At 48.7% G+C, this 21,503-nt stretch overlaps 1 protein-coding gene across 4 annotated transcripts in view; it reads right to left on the reverse strand.

Annotated features, from left to right (window-relative positions):
* The window catches only part of MED17 (mediator complex subunit 17), a 53,698-nt gene that overhangs the window by 4,868 nt on the left and 27,327 nt on the right, over positions 1-21,503 (reverse strand). For 2 of the 4 annotated variants that reach the window (XM_040426334.1, XM_040426331.1), the window contains 8 exons: positions 20,689-20,773; positions 20,509-20,514; positions 17,540-17,692; positions 11,235-11,365; positions 10,952-11,136; positions 4,108-4,245; positions 2,948-3,065; positions 1,525-1,684 (listed from right to left, as the gene is read on the reverse strand). In XM_040426334.1, the coding sequence (XP_040282268.1) occupies positions 1,525-1,684; positions 2,948-3,065; positions 4,108-4,245; positions 10,952-11,136; positions 11,235-11,365; positions 17,540-17,692; positions 20,509-20,514; positions 20,689-20,773 (976 nt within the window). The remainder of the gene's footprint in view (positions 1-1,524; positions 1,685-2,947; positions 3,066-4,107; positions 4,246-10,951; positions 11,137-11,234; positions 11,366-17,539; positions 17,693-20,508; positions 20,515-20,688; positions 20,774-21,503) is intronic. The other 2 variants (XM_040426336.1, XM_040426335.1) reach the window with 1 other exon arrangement.

Consider the following 21,503-nt stretch of genomic DNA (forward strand, 5'->3'; position numbering starts at 1 on the left):
CTCCCATTCACTTTTAATGGAGCAGCGCTTGGTGGTAGACGGACCCCGGGTCGTCCAGCAACAGCTCTCCCCGCTCAGTTCTAGTTGTAGTTTGCGGGTCCCAGAGGTGGGACCCGCACCTATTAGGCAATGGGGGCATATCCTAGCGATATGCCCCCATTGTCTGTGATGGGAATACCCCTTTAAAGAGGTGCTCTGCTTTTTTCTATCTTCAGGATAGGTCATCAATATCAGATTGGAGGGGGTTCCAGTGAAACAGAGGGAGCTGTCCCACTGAAGTGAATAGAACGGCTTAGGCTACTTTCACACCTGCGTTAGGTGTGGATCCGTCTGTTATCTGCACAGACGGATCCGCACCTATACTGCAAACGCTTAAATCCGTTCAGAACGGATCCGTTTGCATTATTCTTTTAAAAACAGGACCGTCCTGACTTACATTGAGAGTCAATGGGGGATGGATCCGTTTTCAATTGCACCATATTATGTCAGTGAAAACGGATCCGTCCCCATTGACTTAGATTGTAAGTCAGGACGGATCCGTTTGGCTCCGCATCTGCAAGCAGCGTTTTGGTGTCCGCATCCAGAGCGGAATGGAGGCTGAACGGAGCCAAACTGATGCATTCTGAGCGGATCCTCATCTATTCAGAATGCATTGGGGCTGAACTGATCCATTTTGAACCGTTTTTGAGATCCCTGAAACAGATCTCATAAACGGAATTCAAAACGCCAGTGTGAAAGTAGCCTTAGGTGTAATTACACTGTCGATGGTGAGCAGTGAGGAGAACACGGTGCTCATACGAGTGCTGCGTTCTCGTCAACCAGCTGATCGGCGGGCCCCGGCTGATCCGATATTGATGATCTATCCTGAGGATAGGCTATCAATCAAAAGCAGAGAACCCCTTTAAGTCCAGCATGACATAGATAGGAGATAGATGAGACAGACCTTATTACATAATGGATTCTTCACACTAATCTTTACATTAACAGGCCACAAATGACAGGAAATCTATGTCCTCCTAATGATGGGAGGCACTCTATCAGTCCCAGGAGGCGGCGCAGGCTCTGACCAGCTCATGGAGACGGAGCTCTGATATATACAGAACGGAGCTCCACATGGCAGTATATAACACCGGCCTCTGTGCAGCAGGAACAAGCCATATACAACTACAGAACAACGGCCAAGGGCAAGACTCGAGCGGTTGTCTCTGGAATCTGAAAGCAAAAAGGGAGCTAGGAGTAGTGACGTCCTGCGCCTGCACAACGTGCGGTATCCGGTTCTGTGAGAAGGGACTCCGAGGCCACAGAAACAGTCACAGCATAGGACGATAATCACCCTCTTCTGGTTCTGTGATATGTTCCTATTACTTGTAATACAAGCAGTCCCTTTCACAATTCTGCAACCTCCAGAGCTGAAATCCCTGAGCACTGCTACTGGATGAAGGCTAACTTTGGTGAGTGCACCCCTCTCCCTAAAAGCTAGGGCCTGAGAATGCAGGAAACCATGAGAGTCAACGGTCCACGTACCTGAAACAGTATAATCCCCATTTGGTGAAGCCACAGTTATCGATGATGGGTTGCCAACGCTCTCTACTGGGCCAAGACCAACATGGTTGCTGAAGCTGAGGACGTGCCAACCCATGACTTTGGCTAACTGCTGAACGGCGAGGATCTGGTGCTGAGACATCTGAGAAAACACGAGACAGCAGTGAATAATAAGAACATGTCCGGCTCCTTATAAAATACAGGATGAGCAGCACTCAGACATTTTCAGTATGCAGCAAGTGCCCTCTAGTGGTGGCAGAAGAAAGAGAAAATGGCATCATGTAAGGTGGTGGGGGGAGTGTTATCCAAGTTCTAAAAATTCACTGCCTATCCTTAGGATAGACCATCAGTATGATGGTTACTGAGTTTTCAGACAACATTGGATATGACGTATCATAGGTTTTGATCAGTGGGGGTCCGAGTGCTGACACCCGACCAATCACTAGAACTAGGGGAGAGATGCGCTTGCATAGCCCAGTCTCTTCTTGCTGCAGAAGACAGAAATGAGACTGGAGCATAGGCTTTCTATTGAACCCATCTCCTATGGCAAGAGCGAGCTATGGCAGCGCTTCTCTCTCCTATTAGCGAGAGCCGAGACCCCCCCACCGATCGCTAGAACTAGGAAATGAGCTCACATCGCATGCCCTCTCCTCACTGTACGAAGTAAGGCAGGTGTATAGACTTTCTATTGAGGCAGTCTCCTACAGCGAGAGTGCGCTATAGCAGCGCTGCTCTCTCCTCTTTGTGAGCAACGGGACCCCCACCGACCTCTAGTACTAGGAGATGCACTCACGTAGCATGCTCTTCCTTATTGCAGGAGATGTAAGCGAGACTGGAGCATAGGCTTTCTATTGAGCCCATCTCCAATGGCGAGAGTGAGCTATGGCAGCGCTTCTCTCTGCTCATAGCAAGAGACCCCCACCAATCAAAACCTTTTAAAAGATTTCTGAAACTCAGTGGGGGCCTGATTCTTGCACCAAAGCCCCTCCAAACAGCCGATTGTTGGGGCCGTGGTGCTCGGGTGAGCGCTGCAGCCTCTAATGTCCATTGTGCCATACAACATACTTTTCTCCGTGGCATTGCTTGGTAATGAATGGGACAATGCTGCGATATCCTGCAGACTAAGACTGCCTGCAGGTAGATGGACCCATGTAAACAATGAAGAGGCTTGCGTAAAGGTCATGATCCCTTCAAACAGCTGATCGGCAAGGGTGCTGAGAATGAGACCATGCCGATCCGATATGGATAGCCTATCCTAAGGCTAGGCCACCAGTATTCTGGTAACCCTTGCTTTCATACATTTGACATGTGCTCACAGGTTTCCCCACACGGACAAAAGTACTATGCAAGTGTAATTAACCAGCGTAGAAATCTGCAGGACTGTAGGACATATGGGCGACGTCACCTGTGACAGGAGGAAGTCCTGCAGCTCCTGTTCCTGATGGGACAGGGTGATCACTCTCCCATCTCTGTGCACAACTCTTATCTGATCCACCCCGATGTTCAGCTGTAACTGAATGGATCTGGAGGAAGAAAAATGACAAAGAAAGTGAAGCAAAAACAAATCGCCCAGTGCTGATAGTTCAATACGAGCGCCGACAACTGCACCAGGATGTCGGCTGATCGGGAAATGACCATGAAATGTAATATCTAATCCATAGTACACGAGTAGCAGAGTGTGTGCCTGAAAGGCGTCCTTTCTGCATTATATACATTGTAAGATGGTGTCTGGTAAAGTACTGCAGGGGGGTGTACATCTCATCCAGAACGCTCAGATGGGTGATGTAAAAAGAATCCCGAAAACTGGGTTGTTTCAGTAAAGTGCAGTTTGCCGAGGCACGTTGTTCAAAGTGTACGATGGGCTGGATTTTTAAGGAATGGCAGATAAGTGTTGGTAGTTGGTACTGCCATTCCCTCCCTTCTCAGCACACCACTTTCCCCAGATGTAGCTGCTGGGCTCATTTCTGGGGGAATAAATACAGGGCTGAAATGCTCAATCAGTGGCAGTGCCTGGAAACTGTGGCTTGCACTCTTTAACTATTGGGGCCTGTAAAGTCTGTCATCGCCGACCCCAACCCCCACGCGACATTATATACAAACACTGTGGCAGATCCTGTTAAAATTTTCTCCCCACTAAGGACATGGATTTCCCCTCTGATGCATCAGGGGTCCGCAAGCAGTCTCTCTTCAACTGCTGCGAAAACGACAACTCCCAGGATGCACAACATCCTGAGAGTTCTGTTTTTGCAATAGCTTGAAAGACACAGGGGAAAGAGGAGTTAAAAGTTTGTAATTTAAAGGGGTTGTTCCATGACAACAACTTATACTGTATCCACAGGATAGGCGATGAGTGTCCGATTGGTGCTTGTACTCGGCGGCAGCCCGAATGGAGTGACGGACAGCCGTGTCTGCTGCTCCATTCAAATGGGGAACGTGGACCCCCATTCCAGTGATCAGATGGTGCACCAGTAGCCAGCCCCCTGCCAATCAGACACTTATCCCCTATCCGGTGGACAGGGGATAAGTTGTGGTCATGAGAGAACCCCCTATAATACAATCACTCACTTGCAGATCTGTTCATAACCTTGGGAAGTTATTAAGACTTTCACGCTAGACTCATAGACATCATTGATACTTGACCAATGGGCTTGGATTTGGGGGTCTTCGATTTTGCTGGCCAGGCTGTCTATAGTGCGGGCCGCCCTATAGTAACAGGAAAAAAATAAAATAAACACATGGGTTAAATGATCATTGGACACCTCAGCACAGAAATGTTCGCCACAATTACAGTACTTTGTATTGTGCTGCCCCTCAGTTATTCCTCCTTGAAATGTAAATTGACAATTCTTGTCAATACATTTTATTCCCACACTGACATTGGTTGTTGGCTTAGGGCTCGTTCACACGAACGTTTTTTGCGTTCCGTATACAGTCCGTATACGGAACCATTCATTTCAATGGTTCCGAAAAAAAAAAAAAATATATATATATATATATATATATATGATTGTACTCCGTATGAATTTCGTTTCCATATTTCCGTTCCATTCAAAGATAGAACATGTCCTATTATTGCCCGCAAATCACGTTCCGTGGCTCCATTCAAGTCAATGGGTCTGCAAAACGGAACACATACGGAATGTACTCCGTATGTCTTCCGTATCCGTTCCATTTTTGCAGAACCATCTATTGAAAATTTTATGCCCAGCCTAATTTTTTTCTATGTAATTACTGTATATGCCATACGGAAAAACGGAACGGAAAAATGGAATGGAACCGGAAACACTACTGAAACAAAAAAAAAAAAACGGATCCGTTAAAACAGCCCGCAAAACACTGAAAAAGCCATACGGTCGTGTTAACAATCCCTTACATTGATATATTTCTAGGAGGAATAACTGAAGAACACAAATTTCTAAGGGGAGGGGCAAGAGTTTACTAAAACAGACAGGAAAGCTGGGAATGAGCTGAAACCATCAGGAGTTGTCTAGAAACCGATCAGTTAAAAGCGTAAACAGATGATGCCAACACGAAGCCTTAAGTGGTTACTCCAGCTTTTGGCAAATTTCTACTTTTGGCCATTACTGCTCTGTACCTAAAGAAACATATCCACTCACCTGGTCCGGCCGCTCGGCTCCAGCTCAGAAACTCCTCTTGCGCCCCATTCACATGTATGTATTTTGAAGTCCGCAAAAAATACGGATGACGTCCGTGTCACATTCATTTTTTTTTTGGCGGACGCATTGTAACAATGCCTATTCTTGTGCGCAAAACAGACGAGAATAGGACAAGTTCTATCTTTTTTTGCAGGGCTGCGGAACGGACATATAGATGGCGTGCTGTCCGCATTTTTTGCGGCCCTATTGAAATGAATAGGTCCGCATCTGATCTGTAAAAAATGCAGATTGGATGCAGAGCAAAAATATGGTTGCCTGAAATGGGGTTTTAGTGATGCTTCTAGTGCCAGACATCTACATATCCATCCATATCCATCCATATGTGCCGCCTGGGGACACGTGACTGCCGAGACCAGTGACCCCGTCTGGTGGGCATGCCTGGGACAGAAAGCATCTCTGACAGCAGGTCAGTGGTCTCGTTAGATACACCGCAGTACTGCCAAAACTTTTAAAAAAATGGGCAAAAGCTGGAATAACAGACGACATTAAGACATTTGCCAACAATTCGTTTTTTCCCCCAAATCCTTTGGGATGGAAGAATAATGTCTGTCAATACAGAGTACGGCGACACCAATGTAATGCCGTATCCACAGATGCCGTGACCATCTTATCCAATGGTTTTTAACGCTTTAGTATACCACCCACTTACCCCTAACCTCTGCCGCACTATCATTTACACTTTATGCTGATGACCGATCCAAAGAATAGATCAGTCTGAACAAACGAGATTTTTGTGGACTCGCCTTCTCGCTTAGTTCATTAGGGGACACAGGACCGTGGGTATAGCTTGCTGCTGCCGCTAGGAGACGACACTCTTCCAGCCTGGAGAGAGCATATCAGTTTGTGCCCAAGCAGTAGGAGGAAAAGAAATCAGAAATGGAATAACATAACAATAACCAGCGAGTCCGAACCAAAAACTGAGGACCCCACCAGTTAAACCGCCGTCACCTGCGGCAAAATTAGAGAACAAACAAAGGGTGGGAGATGTGTCCTCCAATGAACTCAGCGAGAAAGATTTTACAGGTGAGTCCACAAAAATCTAGTTTTCTCACTTGTATTATTGGGGGACACAGGACCGTGGGACATCCCAAAGCAGTCCACGGGGAGGAATAAACCACACGCCCATGGAAGTCACAGCTGCAGGAGTCTAACATACCGCAACGGCCCAGAGTGGCGTCTGCCAACGCAAAAGGTATGCACCTGGTAGATCTTGGCGAACATGTGAAAGGAAGACCAAGTTGCCGCTTTACACAACTGCAAAGCGGAAGCCTGGTGGAAACTGGGCCCAAGAAGCGCCCACCGCCCTGGTCGAGTGAGCCGTGATACGGAGGAGCGGAGCCTTGCCCCGGGACCGATACGCCTCAGCAATGGCCAAGCGGATCAACCTGGTAATCGTTCCTTTGGAGGCTGCCAAACCCTTGCGAGGACCCTCAGGAATGACTCTGAAGCGGATAAATAAATCCTCAGGGCACGAACCACATCCAGCTGGTGGAGGGCCAGTTACCTAGGATGTGAAGGCGAGGGACAAAATGAGGAGAGAACGATGTCCTCGTTGACATGGAAGACGGAGACTACCTTCAGAAGAAAGGAAGGCACGGGGCGGAGCACCGCCTTATCTTGGTGCAAAACAAGATGGGGCTCCCTACATGAGAGCGCAGCCAATTTAGACACCCGTCTGATGGAGGTGACCGCCACCAGGAAGGCAACCTTCCAGGAAAGAAGGCAGAGAGAAACCGTGTCAAGAGGCTCAAAGGGAGCTGATTGGAGAGAACCAAGCACAAAGTTCAAATCCCAAGAGGGCAAAGGGGGGTGATAAGGAGGGACAGTGTGAGTCACCCCTTGGAGAAAAGGTCTTAACCGGAGGTCTTTTGCGCCAGAGGTCGCTAGAAAAAGATGGAAAGCGCTGACACCTGCCCCTTAGAGAACTAAGACCAAGGCCCAAATCCAACCCCATTTGCAAAAAGGAGAGGATCGTGGGAAGGGAAAAAAGGAGCGGAGGGAGGTGACGGAGAGCACAGAAGCGCAGGAAAGTTTTCCAAGTGCTGTAATATATCTTGGACGACGTTGGCTTCCTGGCCTTAATCATGGGGTGAATTACAGAGAAACTACGCCGCTTCAGAATGGCGGTCTCAATAGCCACGCCGTCAAACGTAGCGATTCTAAATGCTGGTGGAAGACGGGTCCTTGAGAGAGAGAAGGTCATCCCTGAGTGGAAGAGGCCACAGAGCGTCTCCTAGAAGAACGAGATCGATGTAGTAGACTTGGTGCGGCCAATCCGGGGCTATGAGAATCGTCTGGATGCCCTCCCTCTTGATTCTGCAAAGGACCCGGGGTAGGAGAGGAAGAAGGGGGGGCAGGGAGATGTACAGGAGGGAAAAGCCGTCCCATGGGGCCACCAGTGCGTCTACTGCACATGCCCGGGGATCTCTTGTCCGTGAGGTGAAGGTGGGAAGCTTGTGGTTGATCCTGGATGCCATCAGATCCACCTCCGGACGGCCCCAAAGGAGACCGATGGAACTGAACACTTCTGGGTGCGGAGACCACTCGCCCGGGTCCATGGTCTTCCGGCTTAGGAAGTTCGCCGTCCAATTCTCAACTCATGGAGTGTAGACCACCGATAGAGCTGGTTCATGTTCCTCCGCCCACCTTAGAATCTTGGCCGACTCCGCTATCGCCGCCCGACTGCGGGTTCCCTCCCTGATGATTGATGTACGCCACTGCTGTGGCATTGTCCGACTGGATCCGGACCGGCAGGCCCCTCAGGAGAGGAGTCCAATGTGGCAGGGACAGATGGATGGTCCGATGTTCCAGGATGTTGATGGGCAGTCTGGACCCCAACAGAGACCATTTGCTTTGGACAATTCGAGGTGGGAAGATTACACCCCATCCGAGGAAGCTGGCATTGGTGTTGATGACCGACCATGAGACCGGGAGAAAAGATTTGCCGGAATCCAAGTTTGGAGTTAAGAGTAACCATCTGAGGGCTGACTGCACCTGCAGGGGAAGAGAGATGGTATGGCCCAAGGAACTCTGTGTCTTATACCAGGATGACAAGATCGCCCGCTGGAGAGGATGAAATTGCACAAAAGGGAGCACCTAGATGGAAAAGACCATCGTACGCAACACTCGCATGCAAAACCAGATCGACGGACGCCTGTGACCGGAGGAGAAGACGAACCGACCGCTGAAGGGAAAACCTCTTGTCCCGGGGGAGGCGGACTACTACTGCTGCGGCCATGTCGAGCATCATGCTGAGGAAAGTGATCTGCCTGCTGGGGTGCAGCCAAAACGAGCCAGGGTGATGCGTAAACTCTCCTCGTTCTGACCGAAGGTCGCAGCCTTGACGAGGATGTAGTCCAGATAGGGGGATCAGGGTGATGCCTCTGGAACGAACCAGAGTACTCACCCCATCTTTTTCCTCTTCCATTCCCCCTCCTTGGTGGACCAGCAGGGTCACCTCTTCAGCTGCTGGCACCGAAGTGGCAGGGAGCTAGCATGGAGGGAGGGCTGGATCCAGGTGACCCTTCGGCTGGCGGGATGCAGGAGAGCGAGGCTGCCCTGGTCCACTTTTTCTTCTTGGGGAAGGCTAGATGGGGAGGGAAACCGACCCAGGCCATGCTCCCTGGGGGAACAGGGAGGCTAGGCGACTTTGTTCCCCCTACCTGTAAAAAAGGGAAATTAAAACTAAAAAAATAGCAGAATTGTCTGCCTCCTACAACACTAAGCTAAAAACTGATATACTCTCTCCAGGCTGGAGAGGATATAGCCGGCAGAAGGAGCTAACACTTTTTAGCCTAGTGTCGCCTCCTAGCGGCATCAGCAGCTATACCCACGGTCCTGTGTCCCCAATGATACGAGCGAGAAAGGTGGATAACCCCTTTAAGTGGCTGCTGCTAGCTGTTGGATATCAGATTAATGCTGGATTGTTAGGGCTGAATTACACCAACAGATTTTCTAACCAATCATTGGTCAGATGGCTATTGGTCTGATTGGACATATATTGGTCACATAATCTGCTGGTGTAATACAGCCCTTAGAGGGTTACAAAGATGTCATGCTGCCAGGACTTTATGGTTCCTGGCAGTTCAACCTAAGAGACACCCACCGATCCTGAGAATGATCTTCGGGTACGTTGACACTGGTTTTTGTTGTGACGTGAGGATATCTTGATATACACCTCTAATAAATACCATTATATAGGCATCCATCGGCTGCATGGGTGCCCATGGATATGTTTGATGAATGTAGTTCCCGTTGTCCCACTGCATGCGGACATTGCTGGAAAGAACCCTACGTATGCCATGCACAGAGGTTCTTCAGCCACCTGGATCTTGTGGTGGACCCCGAGTGATGCTTCATGATCCTAGAAACTCTTAAAGGGATATTCGGTTGAGATACGTTATCGCCTATCGACAGGATAAGGGATAACTATTAGATTGGAGGGAGTCCTACCACTGAGACCCCACGGATCACTCGCAATAATGGGGACCTCTGAAATGAATGGAGCGGAGGGACGGCGAAGCGCACTGCCGCTCCATTCATCTCTATGGCTACTTTCACACCTGCGCTTTCCCTTTCCGCTAGTGAGATGCATCACAGGATCTCAATACCGGAGGAAAACGCTTCAGTTTTGTCCCCATTTATTGGTGATGTGGACAAAACTGAACTGATAGGAACGGAGTGCAACAGAAGGCATTCAGCTTTTTTGCGTTCCCATGACGCACACCAAAGTGCTGCAAGCAGCGTTTTTGAGTGCGTCCTGGAATGCGGAGCAAGACGGATCCGTCATGACTCACAATGTAAGGCAATGGAGATGGATGCGTTTTCTCTGACACAAAAGAAACCGGATCCGTACCCCATTGACTTACAATGGTTTTAGAGACGGATCCGTCTTGGCTATTTTAGAGATAAAACAATCGGATCTGTTCATAACGGATGCAGACGGTTGTATCATCATGCTATGGCATGGGGCTGATGCGCTGGCTGGGGGACATGAGGATGGTGGCAATGGCACATGGGGCTGATGGCGCTGGCTGGGGCACATGATGATGGTGGCAATGGCACATGGGGCTGATGGCGCTGGCTGGGGGACATGAGGATGGTGGCAATGGCACATGGGGCTGATGGAGCTGGCTGGGGGACATGAGGATGGTGGCAATGGCACATGGGGCTGATGGAGCTGGCTGGGGGACATGAGGATGGTGGCAATGGCACATGGGGCTGATGGAGCTGGCTGGGGGACATGAGGATGGTGGCAATGGCACATGGGGCTGATGGCGCTGGCTGGGGGACATGAGGATGGTGGCAATGGCACATGGGGCTGATGGCGCTGGCTGGGGGACATGATGATGGTGGCAATGGCACATGGGGCTGATGGAGCTGGCTGGGGGACATGAGGATGGTGGCAATGGCACATGGGGCTGATGGCGCTGGCTGGGGGACATGATGGTGGCAATGGCACATGGGGCTGATTGCGCTGGCTGGGGGACATGGATGATAATGGCCATGTAATTTGTATACATACAGGAGAAAATAATATATCGCGATATAATTTGAAGCATGTGCGATATAACCATATATTATTTAGATTTTAGGCCATATCGCCCAGCCCTAAGTTGTACCCTATCCTGCAGATATGGGATACCGTGCTACAACCGGAATACCGCTTTAAAGATGGTAATAAATACTGAGATAACGTTAGGAAGCCTCTCATCTTCCCTGCCACCACTCACCTGCTCCTGAGGAACACGTGCTTGGCCTGTTTGATGATCTTTTCCAGGAGGCCTTCGCTCTGCTGCAAGGTATTAATCTCATTCTTATCAAAAGCCTGAGGCCCAGCAAGTCGCATCCTCTTGTGACCAAACGGAGCGCTCGCTGGATGGGGCATGACAATGTTACTCAGCGTCTGCTTGTGGAACTGAGAGAATAAAATGGACAAAATCCAGGATACTGAAGTCAGCCATGTCAGTAGTGATTGGTATGGCCACCAGCAGATCCCCCCCGCCAATCGCTCACCTCTCTGATGAGCTGGTGCAGGTTGTGCTCTAGGACATACAGATGATCTTCTGGGTTAATCTTATCTGAAGACAACTTCTGAGACTTCTTGTCATTTGTGGAGTGACAGAAGGATATAGAAAGCTGGAGGCCTGAGAGCGAGGAGAGACAAACACACAGACGTTACAAGGTTGCTGACCTTCGGGGGGCCTTTGTGCCAGACCCTCACACTTTGCGCCCCGCTGTCTCACCCTGGTCTCTCTGTGTCAACATCCTGTTTAACGTGGGTCAAGTGGCTGCTGCGTTCAATGACTGCCCACAGCGGTGACATGTCCCACATGACGCACAGGGGACACATCACTGCTGCGGCCATTCACTGGCTGCAGCAGCCACGTGACCTGCAAACAGTATGCGGACAGGCAGAGACCAAAGGCATCAAGGGAACGAAGGAGCAGGAACCCATCGGCAGGGAGCAGGTAGGTATGCTTTCTTCTGCAGGTCTGGCAGCGCAGGGAGGTGAACAATCCCTTAAACCTCTGGATGACCAGGACCACCGATTGTTTAAAATGGTCCATCGCTCCAGTGCATCAAAAGGAAAAGTGAAGCATGTCAGCAAATAGTCTTGATTCAAAACATCCTTCTGTATTGTGTCTACAGCTCCTGTGCAGACCTACCCGTCTCCATGGTTACAGACTACAAACAAACCCTGTGTGTAGTCTGTTACAGATTGTAACCTGGACAGAAGTGTGGGACGAACAGGTTAAAACGCTGCCCTGGTTGTTTGACCTTAGCCATGTGAGCCTTGCAAATCACATGTAGTCACCGCAGCCTCGGCTCTGCTATGTGTGATCCCGCTCTCCTCTCCATTTCCCCAGTATTCACAGCAGGCCTTCCTTCCCAAAAATACCCATTAGTCACATGAGGTCCTCCTTCTACTAGGGATCACAGCAGCGCCACCCTACACCCCCTACCTCAACAGCCAGTCACAGCACCTCTCGCTTCACAGTAATCACAGCAAACCCATGTCTCCATATTCTGACTGCCACCATCACAACAGGAGGCTGACTGGAGATAAATTCTGTTTACATGGCCTCAGTTTATCGTATATATATATTAATTGGATGGCTTTGATGGATGTCATACAGGACATCTGCCACCCATAAGGTCCTACTGTAAAAAAGTGCATTTTACTGGATACTTCACTATAAATGAGGCTTAAGCTGTAGCTCCCTCTAGTGGCAGCTGCTTTAGCTGCTGACAGTCAGAATGTATTCAACGGGATGGCACCGTGCTTTCAACCTATTCTCTCTTTACAATAGTAAGTACGCTTCTGATCTGTGTGGTCTGACAGTTAGGACCCCCACACATGCCAAGAATGGGGGTCCTGATCCCCTGCATAAACGGAATGGCGGTCTAGCATTTGTGCAGTCACTCGATTCATCACTACGGGAATGAATACGCTAAGTGGTAACATGCACGGCACAGACTGGTGAATGATTTTTTTTTTTTTTTTTAAATAACATTTCTGGCAGCCAATTACATTTCTTCAACCATCAGACAACCCCTTTAAAGATGCACTCACCCCCCCCATTAAAGAGCATCGGTCAGCAGGGTCAACCCAGGCATATTGTCTGGAAGGGTTGATCATGCTGAGTGCGATGTGTCTTCATTCATTTTTATGCTAATGAAGTGCTCGGAGCTCCTCAGAGTACCGCTTCACCCCTCCTCCCCCCTCGTCACTTCCCTGCTCCGAAATCTTGTGCGTGTTCCAATAGGAGCTCGGATCTTAATGAGATCTACTGTGCATGTGGGAATTGAACTCTCGACGCCGCACGCACGAGTTTTTACGGCCAAGTATCGGAACGGCGGGGATGCCTAGCCTGGTCAATCACAGAGAGAGGGGGTGACTCTCCGAGGGGCTCAATAAACACGCATGGGAGAGGGTTCCTTGAACTCAGCATGATCAACCATTCTAGGCACTATGCCGGTGTTGCTAGAGGGCATCTGTCAGCAGATTTGTAACTCATTTTATATATGCAAATGAGCCTCTAGGAGCAACGGGGGCGTTACCATTACACCTAGAGGCTCTGCTCTCTCTGAAACTGCTGCGTCCTCTGCACTTTGACAGGACAAGGCGAGATGTTTTTACTGCCTGGCCCCGTGAATCAAAGTGCAGAGAGAGCTCTTGGTGTAACGGCAACGCCCCCATTGCTCCTAGAGGCTCATTTGCATAAAATTATGAACATGGGACCAACACAGATGTCTTCAGCTGCCAAGCGCACATGTAACAGGTCAGCCAGTGTCATAGGTACAAAACTGCTGACAGATGCCCTTTAAGAACAAATGGCGGATATATACCATCAGTACAGGGACTTAGCACCCCCCCCCCCATTAAACCAAACATACAATACAGCGAGCAAGCTGCATACAAAGCAAGCCCCGTACACAACGTGGGAAGTGCGGAGCGCCAGAGAACAGCCTGTGCACAGCGAAAGATGGATGCTGGTCTAGTACAAAGGCTGCCAAGGAAACGGCACGAAGTGTCAGCTCTCCGGCTGTGCATTTACAAGAGCAGAAACGTGGGGCTTGTCTAACATGGAAACGTACGCAACCGAAAGAGATCGCAACTCCCTCCCCGAGACGCTTTGTTCTCGTGTTTATTAACTATAACCGGGCGTAAAACGTATTCGCATCCGAGGCGCTTGTTTAAAGAAACAAAAAAGAAGAAGAAGAAAGTGTTAAATACAAACTAGAAATGATTTAACACATGATGTGCCCTGGGAGGCAAAGTCAGGATACAACATGGAAGAGAGGGGTTAATAAAGACAGTTGCTATGGAAACAGCTATTTTATCCCCATAATGATGTGGTCCAGTTCTGTACTTTTATACTTAAAGCGGTCGTCTCACTTCAGCAAATGGCATTTATCATGTAGAGAAAATTATTACAAGGCATTTACTAATGTATTGTGATTGTCCATATTGCTTCCTTTGCTGGCTGGATTCATTTTTCCATCACATTATTCACTGCTTGTATCCAGGGGTTACGACCACTGTTGTAGTGCGGATACAAGGTGGCTGGGAAGGGAGCTACTGCGCATGTGTCCCTGTGCATGCTCCCACAATCCCAGGCACCAGAGAGGCCAGTGCAGTTTCCTATAGTGTGCAAGCACGGCCACCGCTGATGGATTGCAGGGTGGACGTAACCATGGAAACGAGCAGTGTATAATGTGATGGAAAAATGAATCCAGCCAGAAAAGGAAGCAATATGGAGAATCACAATACATTAGGAAGTGCCTTGTATTAACCTTCTCTACATAATACGTGGCTTTTGCTGAAGTGACACAACCCATTTTGAAGTCCATACTAATGCACTATACATCAAGATCCCCCGGAATGGTGGCAGCAGGCAGCCTAAATATTTTTTAATCAGCACCTGTCAGCATCCACTCGCACACCTGCCACCGATGACCAGCCACTCGCACGCCCACCACCGATGAACAGCCACTCGCACGCATACCACCGATGAACAGCCACTCGCACACATACCACCGATGAACAGCCACTCGCACACATACCACCGATGACCAGCCACTCGCACACATACCACCGATGACCAGCCACTCGCACACATACCACCGATGACCAGCCACTCGCACACATACCACCGATGACCAGCCACTCGCACACATACCACCGATGACCAGCCACTCGCACACATACCACCGATGACCAGCCACTCGCACACATACCACCGATGAACAGCCACTCGCACACATACCACCGATGAACAGCCACTCGCACACATACCACCGATGAACAGCCACTCGCACACATACCACTGATGACTAATAACCCACGTCAATGTGGTTTTCAGCCGAAATGCGCCTGCGCTGCACTGTGTCTGGTACACCTGGACTCACCTTAGGGTCCATTCACATGTCCGCATCCGTTCCACAATTTTGCAAAACGGGTGCAGACCCATTTATTTTCAATGAGGCTGCAAAAGATGCGGACAGCACACGGTACACACTTCCGTTCTGTGGACCCGCAAAAAAATAGAACATGTGCTATTCTTGTCCGCAGCCACAGACAAGAAAAGGCATTCCTACTATAGTGCCGGCCATGTGCGGACTGCAAAATGCAAAGCGCACATGGCTGGGGTCCGTATTTTGTAGACCGCAAAACACTTGCGGACATGCGAATGGACCTTTAAGAGCACAGTCGCACCAGGGGCGGTAGCGTTGTTACAGGCGAAACCCATTTCTTTAACATGTTTCACCTGTAAAAAGCAGAACCACATTGAAATTCGTTGCAAAGAAGCGGGCATTTTTTTTTATTATTTGTGGTTGACCGTACCTCAACTGCTATGTCTGAATATTCCCTAAGGGTAGGACCAGACATGGTAGGTGCCGGGCAGTCAAGATGTGGGTGTTAAACCTACAGAGTCTGCAGCTAGCAGGGCCATGCGCTTTTCGGCTGCCCGCCATATCTGGTCCTATGATTAGACTGATGTGGAATCCATCCAACATGTGTGCACACAGCCTTAGGCCCCATTCAGACTAAGGTATGGCCGCTGTTTCCGTGTTGCAGACTGCTAATACAAGGGCTCCGGTTGTGTGAACTCCGCATTGTGGATGCGGACCCACTGACTTGAATGGGTCCGCTATCCACAAGATAGTCTCACCTTTTTCGGTGCGGGGGCATGGACCCGAAAGCCCACGGAAAGGCTTCGATGTGTTTCCGATCTGTGCCTTCGCACTGCAAAAGACAGGAAATGTCCTATCTTTTGCCGTATCTTGCAGATCACGGATCCATTCAAGTCAATGGGTCCGCAGTACGGAGTTCACACGGCCGGTGCCCGTACGGTTGTGTGAATGGACCCTTACACTGTAACGTTTCACAGCGTCAGTTAGTCAGCCTCTGTTGACATTTCTGCTTGGGGTTTCTGAAGAATAGTGCCGCATGCAGTGACATTCTTCCTATCAAAATGACGGACTCCATTATAAGTCAACGGGTGACATGTCGGTCATATGACGGTTCCGGGATTCTGTTTTAGGCCCCATGCACACGACTGTATGTTTTTTTTTTTGAGGTCAACAAACCACGGATCCTGGCCGTGAGCATGCTGCAATTTATTTTCACCACCTGTAGAAATGTTCTATTGTTGTCGGCAAAATGGACAAGAATAGGACATGTTCTCTGCCTTTTATGGCGACATATTGCTGCAGACGGCACATAGCGTGCTGTCCATATTCTGTGCTGCCCCACTGAAGTGCGGATTGGATGTAGAACGGAAATACGGTCGTAGGCATGAGGACTAATCCATGTTTTGCTTTTCAGATGGAACAGAAAAACTGAAGGAGATGTGAACACAGCCTTGGAATTCCACAGCAGCATTTAGAAACCTTCAGAGCTGAAAGCATTTCCTGCTCCCCTATAGCCTGTGTCTTTATACTTGGCGTTGTACAGTATTTAAGCATTGCGTTGGAAAACCAAACTGTCCTACTGCATTAAAGCCGCTAGCAGCAGACTTTCTGACTGTTTCCAGATTGCAGCTCTGCAGTGTAAGGGTACTTTCACACTAGCGTTATTCTTTTCCGGCGCTGAGTTCCGTCCTAGGGGCTCAATACCGGAAAAGAAGTGATCGGTTTTATCCTAATGTATTCTGAATAGAGACTAATCCGCTCAGGAGGCATCAGGACGTCTTCAGTTTAGTCTTTTTGACTTTTCAGGACGGAGATAATACCGCCGCATGCTGCTGTTTTATCTCCGCCCAAAATTCCGGGACACTTTTTTTCCCCATTGACATGCATTAATGCCGGCCCCCCGAGTGTTCTGGCAAAACGGATCCGGCATTGCGGTCTGCGCATGCTCAGACAGGGAAAAAAATAAATGCCGGATCCGTTTTTCCAGATAACACTGGAGGGACAGATCCGGCATTTCAATGCATTTGCCATATGTATCAGGATGCCATCAGTTTGCATGCGTTTTGACGGATCCGGCAGGCAGTTCCAGTGACGGAATCCTCTGCCGCAAGTGTGAAAGTAGCCTAATTCAGCTTTTTTTGCTTGCATCAGCATTTGCAAGAAACCATTACTGGAGGAGCCTGTGGGCAGACACAAGCCTATCAATGGTGCTCGACATGGGGGGGGGGAACGACACCCGAGGCAGCAGCCAATGCATATTCCGCCCTGACACCGAGATGTCACGTTCACGTCAGTATGATGGGAGCCCCCCCCCATCTCTCAGGCGGCTACACCATGAATATGGATGGCGCACACTGCGGAGGAAGAAAGAGACAAAAGATGGGGAGAGCTCTTCTTACCGGGAAATGTCTGTGAGATGATCTGGTTCTTGACGACAATGTGAGGGATTTGAGATTTGATCTGAACGGCTTCGCGAGACAACTGGGCAAATATTTCTTTGCAGAGCAGGACGTTCTGTGCAGCTTCCAGCTTCGTCTGCCAATGTGGTGTCCCTGGAACCGAGAAGCACGGGGGAGGGGGGGGGAATTAAATATTGAGAGCGCCAGGCTGATCAGCAGCAGATGCCACCAGCAGAACGGTTGGAATAGAGCAAGTAACAAACATGATAATAGAAGCATCGTCAAGGGGTTTTCTGAGATCGGGACAGGCCGTCATTAGCAGATCGGTCGGGGTCTGGCTCTCCGTACCCTCGGTGATCTGTGGTCTGACGGGGCCAGGGCGCGGCAGTGTTTGATCAGCGATAGCGGGCCTTCACTGAGAGACGGTGGAATGGAAAGATCTGCCCCAGCATCAGGTTTTGGCTCACAATCACTGATCAAACACTGACTAAACACTGCCCTTAGGAAAGCGGCCTAAAGCAGTTTTCCAGGAATTAAAGGAGTTCTCCTAGAAAAGATGATGACTTTTCCTTGGCATAGGTCATCATTATCACATCGGTGAGGGTCCGAGACCCAGCACCCCCGCGGTTTCATGGAGCCGCTGGCCCTCACCGATGCTCTGGTGAGCGATGCAGGCTCCCAGCAGCTTTCCAAGCACAGCGCCGCACATTGTATAGTGGCAGTGCTTGGTATTGCAGCTCAGCTCCTCTGACTTGAATGGGTCTCACTGCTACTAGGTCATGTGACCGATGTACCGTGATGTCATTGGCCTAGGAATAGCTGATCGGCAGGGGTCCCGAGTGTTGCACCCCCACTGATCTGATACCAATTACCTCTCCTGAGGATAAGTCAAATATATTTTCCTGGACAACCCCTTTAAAAATACTGATGACCTATTCTCAGGTTAGGCCATTAATGTCTGATCAGTTGGGGGTCTTCAAACAGCTGACTGGCAGGGGTGCCGGAGTCAAACCCCCATCGATATTGATAATATGCTACACTTTTCAAACCAGCACCTGGATCTGAATACTTTTGTAATTGCATGTAATTAAAAATGAAGACTAGCCAATGAGCTATTCAATAAAATGTATCTGTATAGCGCCATCTGCTGTTGCTTATTTTTTTGTCCGTTGTACTGAGCTGGTCGCACATGCTCAGTTCAAATCTTCAACTAGCACCAGCCATATGTTCTGTTAGGAGCTGACACAGTTACAGGGAGAGAGCTGCAGCAGAAAGGACATGCCCCCAGAGCTGCCAGGCTGAAGATAACCTACCACAGGGATGGCCAACCTGCTGCTCTCCAGCTGTTGCAAAACTACAACTCCCAGCATGCCCAGTCTGCCTACAGCTATCAGCCTACAGCAGGCCATGGTGGGAGTTGTAGTTTTGCAGGTTGGCCATCCCTGATCTAGCAGAGGAACTGGAGCAGTGAATAAGGAGATCCCTGGACCCATGTGAGGTACAGGGCTGGTTCTAGCTTTGTTAGGAAGTAGGGATGAGCGAAACCGAACTTTGCAGGTTCGGGTACCCGGACTTTTTCACTGAAATGTGCTCATTTTATTATTTTCCATTATAACATGGTTATAGCGGAAAATAATAGCATTCTTAAGAGAGAATGTAAAAGAATATGGCCATTTAGGGGTAAAAAAAAACCAAAACAACAACTCACCTCATCCACTTGATTGCGCTGCCGCATTGTCTTCTATCTTCTTGCAGCAGGACCCCCAAAAGGACCTGCGATGATGTCACCGCGCTCACTATGTGTTTTTTTTTTTTTAACTCCTAAATTGCCATATTCAATTCTTTTGCAGTCTGTCTTAAGAATGCTATTATTTTCCGCTATAACCATGTTACAGCAAAAAAATAATAAAGTGAATATCAGGTCCCCATTGACTTCAATGGGGTTCGGGGTCAAGTTCAGGTCTCGAACTTTGAACTGAAGTTCGGCCGAACCCAAAACTTCCACGAGTTCGCTCATCCCTATTAGGAAGAGTTTGTCATGTACTGTATGAGGTCTCCGATTTGCATTTTTTACATCAATCATGGCAGGACCCCTTTAAAATGCAAGTCCTGAAAAGCCCCTTCATTTTAGGGAGAGCTCTACTGCACTACAAGACCTAACGGCACAGAACAGAATTCAGTGGGGGGGCTGCAATGTGTCAGCACAGCTTAGTAGACAGGATAGCGCTGTTGGAAAGTACATCCAGGTCAGTCCCATTGGGACGGAGCTTGCAGGACATTTCCGAGCCACCACCCAGTGTACAGAGCTGCGCTTGTTCCGGACCACCGTGGCTCCTGCAAACAGCCGATTGGCACAGGTGCCGACATTTGGACCCCTGAGGTTCTGATAGTGATGACCTAACCTAAGGCTAGCTCTTCAATATTAGAGTCTTGGAATAAATACCCAGTTATTAATGGGGTAATCTGGCTTTTCAATTCTCAGCATGAATCGACAGAAAACAGCACATTATCGATTACTAATCGTGATCTGTAATGCCCCATTTTCCTGCCCTCCGAGGACGGCCAGGTGACATTTTCCGTTGTTGGTTCCCTATCTCGATGACATCACATTTACATATGAGGCTTGTAGGGCTTAGCGACCTTGCCTCTCATTCTCCTGGACCCTTCCCTGTAGATGTGATGCCAGCAATGACGCCATGTCTTAGCGCGGGTTTATCGGTCGGGGCTCCAAGCAGGCTTGGCTATGTGACGTTAGAGCTGTGACGGAAAGGAGAAGCAGAGATCTGATGCTACAGACGCTCCCCGCGAGTCTCGAAGACAGAAGGTGCGGGTCACAGATCACAGTCACCCTGGAGGAGTCAAACTCATCTGACTCACATAATGCAGCAAGGCTGAATGCTGCGGTTATTTTTTTGTGCAACCAGAAAACCCCTTGAACATTTAATAATGTAATAAAAAAACAAACAAACCTCCAGCTTGTGAAGAGCAGGTAGTCGCAGCGTCATCACCGCAGGACAGCAACAGAGAAAGAACGGAGCGACAGGCGAGTATTTATGTTAATGTCTAGAACAGCCCATTACTATTTGTGTTTTAAATTTGGGGACTGTGGGAGAACCCACTGTACAGCACACGTAGTCCTCAGAATTTACCTGGCTTGGCTTTGGGCACTGGCCTTTTGAACAGATTCACTGTGCCGAGGTCACCAATATCTGAGGATTGCTTCTGAATGGAAACCTGCAACGTAACAAGTGCAGTTCTGTGGTCAAACAATTTGTGAGATGTCCCATTATAGTAAAAAATATAAAAAATAATAAGATTTTGTGTAAGGCTAAAAGGACTGTTAGTTATTAATTAGCTATGTTATATGAAGCAAACAAACTTAAAAAAAAAAACTAAAACAAAAAAAAAGGACTATGGTGTCTAGACCAGCAGTCTTAAAATGTTGGACCAGTAAACCTGCTGTGGGCGTGCAGGCACCATTTGTTTTGGTCTGCTGGCTACGCATTAATCCGGTCTGGTAAAGCTTCTTCTCTACTTGTCAGAACACGCTCAGTTGCACTCTCCTCGACTGACAAGAAGAGAAGCATCACCGGACCAGAGGAATGCTCTTAATTCATTAAGTGGACATAGCTATCAGTGGTGAAAAAAAAAAAAACTACATAAAACCAAAAGGGGGATATTATCAAGCTCCCTGTAGCAACGATGCCCAGCAAATTTACCATTATTTACGATTATTTAGCATTAATTACACCTGAAATAGGTTAGCTCTACGCTCTGGGGAATGGACATCCCATGATGTGCCAACATTTTGAGGAAGTTTGTGTCTCTTTTTTCAATTATTTCGACTTTTGTATGACATATCAGTCTTAATAAATTCCCACTAAAATATTCCGAATGCATTTGAGTCGATAAATTACTATTACGATAAATCAGCAATAAAAAAAAAAAAAAAAATGCCCAAAGT

Source organism: Bufo bufo, chromosome 3 (assembly GCF_905171765.1).
Source record: "Bufo bufo chromosome 3, aBufBuf1.1, whole genome shotgun sequence".
NCBI lineage: Eukaryota > Metazoa > Chordata > Amphibia > Anura > Bufonidae > Bufo > Bufo bufo.